Genomic DNA, 3,111 nt, shown 5'->3' on the forward strand with positions numbered 1-3,111 from the left:
CGTGCCCACAACCCCCCCCGGGCCCCCCGCCCCCCCCCGGGGGGGGCCCCCCCCCCCCCCCCCCCCCCCCCGTACCGTGCAGAACGGCGATCCACCTGCCGGGCAGACGTGGCCCCTGTGGCCTCCGCCCTGGCCCCACGTCCACCCTCCCACCCCTCTCAGGGCCACCCCTCCATCCAGAGCCCCCTTTCACGGCCTGATGGGCTCCGCTGCCATTGCAGAATTTGCTACTCGGACACCAGCGGCCCCCAGGAGGACCAGTACCCACCCAACATCGCCGTGAAGGTCAACCACAGCTACTGCTCCGTCCCGGTGAGCGGGGCGCCCCGGCAGCCCTGGGCCTGCTCTCGGGGGCGGGGCTGAGGGTGCGGAAGGAGCATCTTCCGCGGTGTGAGCCCCCATGGCTGCTTCCAGGGCTACTACCCCTCGAATAAGCCTGGAGTGGAGCCCAAGAGGCCGTGTCGCCCCATCAACCTCACCCACCTCATGTACCTTTCCTCGGCCACCAACCGCATCACCGTCACCTGGGGGAACTATGGCAAGGTGAGTAGGGTTCGGGCGCTGCCCGCCTGCCCGCCACCACCCCCCCGCTCCCCCCAGGGGGGCCCTGGCCGGCCCTGACAGCCCCTCCCCCACCTGTATCCCCAGAGCTACTCCGTGGCCTTGTACTTGGTGCGACAGCTGACCTCTTCGGAGCTGCTGCAGAGGTTGAAAACCATCGGGGTGAAGCATCCAGAGCTGTGCAAGGCGCTGGGTGAGCTCGTGGGAGGGGCGCGCCCCAGCATCCATGCATCACCCCGGGGAGCGTGGGAGGAGGAGCGGAGCCAGTCACAGATGAGGCAGGGATGAGGGAGGTGTGCTCTCTAGCCCGGCGAGCCCGGGGCTGTGAGAGCTCGGGGTGAAGCCCGCCAGCATCCTGGCAGGGTGAGCACCTGGGGGCCGTTCCCACAGCCCCGAGCCAGGCACGTCCCTGGAGATGGGGGTTCCAGGCAGATGCCTCTGACTGCTGGGTGGGGGCCAGGGACACGGAGAGCAGGAGCAGACCCAGTTTGCAGTTGTGGACCCCGGGCAGTGACACAGTCTGACCTCAGACAGCAAGACTGGTCGTGTTCAGGGAGGGGGGACGGGACACAGGGAGCACTGAAAGCGAACCGCTCCCCAGACAGGCAGACAGCAGGTCCTGTCTCTCCTCCTGTGTCCCTGCGCTCAGGGGCTGCCCAGCCCACAGCAGGAACTTCCATCTGCTTGGCGGCTGTGTAGCCTCAGGCAAGTCAGTGGCCCTCTCTGGTTGCCACAGCTTCCGACCAGATGCCCACGATGGCCCTGGGCCGGGGGGCTTGGCGACGTCCCCGTTTGACCGTTGGGGACACTGAGGTGCCGAGCGGCAGGGCCTTGGCCCGTGCGCCCCACCCCGCCGCCTCCCACTTCCCTGAAAGAGCCCTTTCTTCGAAACCGCCCCCCTACCTGCCTGTCTCCCTGTGGGGACAATGGCCAGCTTGAGCACGGGAGGCAGGCCCCCAGCAGCATTCTGGCCATGCAGGCGGGGGGCAGGCATCGGCAAGGGACTGGGCGGCATTCATGTAGGCGGCAGCCCACGGGGCGGGGGCGGGGGCGGGGGCCTGGACGTCTGGCTGACCTCGTGGGCGACGGGTGGGGGGGGGGGAACCCTGCTGTTCCCCGGTGCGCAGGGGCCGGTGTGGGTGGGGCTGACTCGGCCGGCTCAGAGCCCATGGTCAGGCTTCCTCTCTGAAGCCAGCGCCAGGCTGGGCCTCTGGGCCGCTGGCTGGTTGCACGGGAAGTCCTGTACTTGGTCTCACCTGTGGCCTCCTTGCTACGCCCAGTTTTGTCTCTGTTGGGTCGGGCGGGGGGAGGCGGCCTTGCTCCAAACCGATGCACCTCTGAGGCGAAGTTCACGGCCAGGTGTGAGGGACCCACGTGGCCTTCGGGACAGTTCGGGAGAGTGGAGTGGGGATGAGCACCCTCCACCCAGCGTGGAGGAGGGCGGGGCGGCTCCGGGCCGTCTGTCCTGAGTCTTCAAGGGCTGGGGTCTGGCAGCCGGTCTGGCCAGTCTCCCGGTTCTGGCCAAAAAGCTCCGGAGGGAGGGAGCCTGCGGGCCGCCCCAGGGTTTGCCGCGCTTGAGTGTCCTTCCAGTGCCTCCCGTGCCGCGTTCACCGTCGAGAAGGGGGCCTTGCACGTTGCCGTGGAGTCTTTCCAGGAGGGGGTTGGCTTGTGGTGGGCACTGGCCGCCTTTTCCTTTTTTGAGACGTAGACTTCTCGCCCCGCCCCTGGGGGGGGTGGGCCGGGGGGGGGGGGGGGGGGGGGGGGGGCATCGGTGCTAGCCCCGCCCCCCCAGCGCGTGCGCAGGCTGCCATGACCATCCTCACCCCCTCCCCGCGCCCCCCCCGCCCCCCCCCGCCCCCCCCGTCCTCGCCGAGTCCTCCGGGGATGGCTTCGTGGGGACTCCCAGTCACGGGGAGCCGCCCCGTTGGCAGCTGTCGGTTGCCGCCACGTTTCTTCCCGAAGAAGCCTGTGGTCCGTAAAAACCCGCCGCGGGGTCCGGGCGCCGGCTTATCCAGCATGGCCGGCCGCTGCCCGGGGTGCTTTCCGGGTGACCTCCGCGGCCCTGGGCGCTACGGCCGCAACGCACCTCTTCGTCCTGGGAGGGTGGAAGTGGGGGCGCCTGACGCGGGGGTGGCGTGTGCAGCCGGCAGCATTGGCCGGTGCGGGAGGGCCCCGCCCCTCGGCTCCAGCCCCGCAGACTGACAACGGCCACCCCTCCCCCGCAGTCAAAGAGAAGCTGCGCCTGGACCCTGACAGCGAGATCGCCACCACGGGCGTGCGGGTCTCCCTCATCTGCCCGGTGAGTCGGGGTGCGCGCGGCCTGTCCCCTCGCCCGCCGCGGGGTGGGGCAGCGCCGGGCCGCGCGGCCTGCTCACCCTGCCGGCCCCCTCCCCGCAGCTGGTGAAGATGCGGCTGTCTGTGCCCTGCCGGGCGGAGACCTGCGCCCACCTACAGTGCTTCGACGCCGTCTTCTACCTCCAGATGAACGAGAAGAAGCCCACCTGGATGTGCCCCGTGTGCGACAAGCCGGCCCCCTACGACCAGCTCATC

At 70.1% G+C, this 3,111-nt stretch overlaps 1 protein-coding gene across 1 annotated transcript in view; it reads left to right on the top strand.

The window, feature by feature from the left end:
* Positions 1–3,111, top strand: part of PIAS4 (protein inhibitor of activated STAT 4) — a gene marked incomplete at its 3' end in the record, with an annotated part of 17,667 nt that extends 14,556 nt beyond the window's left edge. Inside the window, exons 5-9 of the mRNA XM_040461722.1 lie at positions 222–312; positions 415–543; positions 649–754; positions 2,787–2,860; positions 2,959–3,111. Coding sequence (XP_040317656.1) covers positions 222–312; positions 415–543; positions 649–754; positions 2,787–2,860; positions 2,959–3,111 — 553 coding nt within the window. The remainder of the gene's footprint in view (positions 1–221; positions 313–414; positions 544–648; positions 755–2,786; positions 2,861–2,958) is intronic.

This window comes from Herpailurus yagouaroundi, unplaced genomic scaffold, assembly GCF_014898765.1.
Source record: "Herpailurus yagouaroundi ecotype Mexico unplaced genomic scaffold, PumYag 295, whole genome shotgun sequence".
Lineage (NCBI taxonomy): Eukaryota > Metazoa > Chordata > Mammalia > Carnivora > Felidae > Herpailurus > Herpailurus yagouaroundi.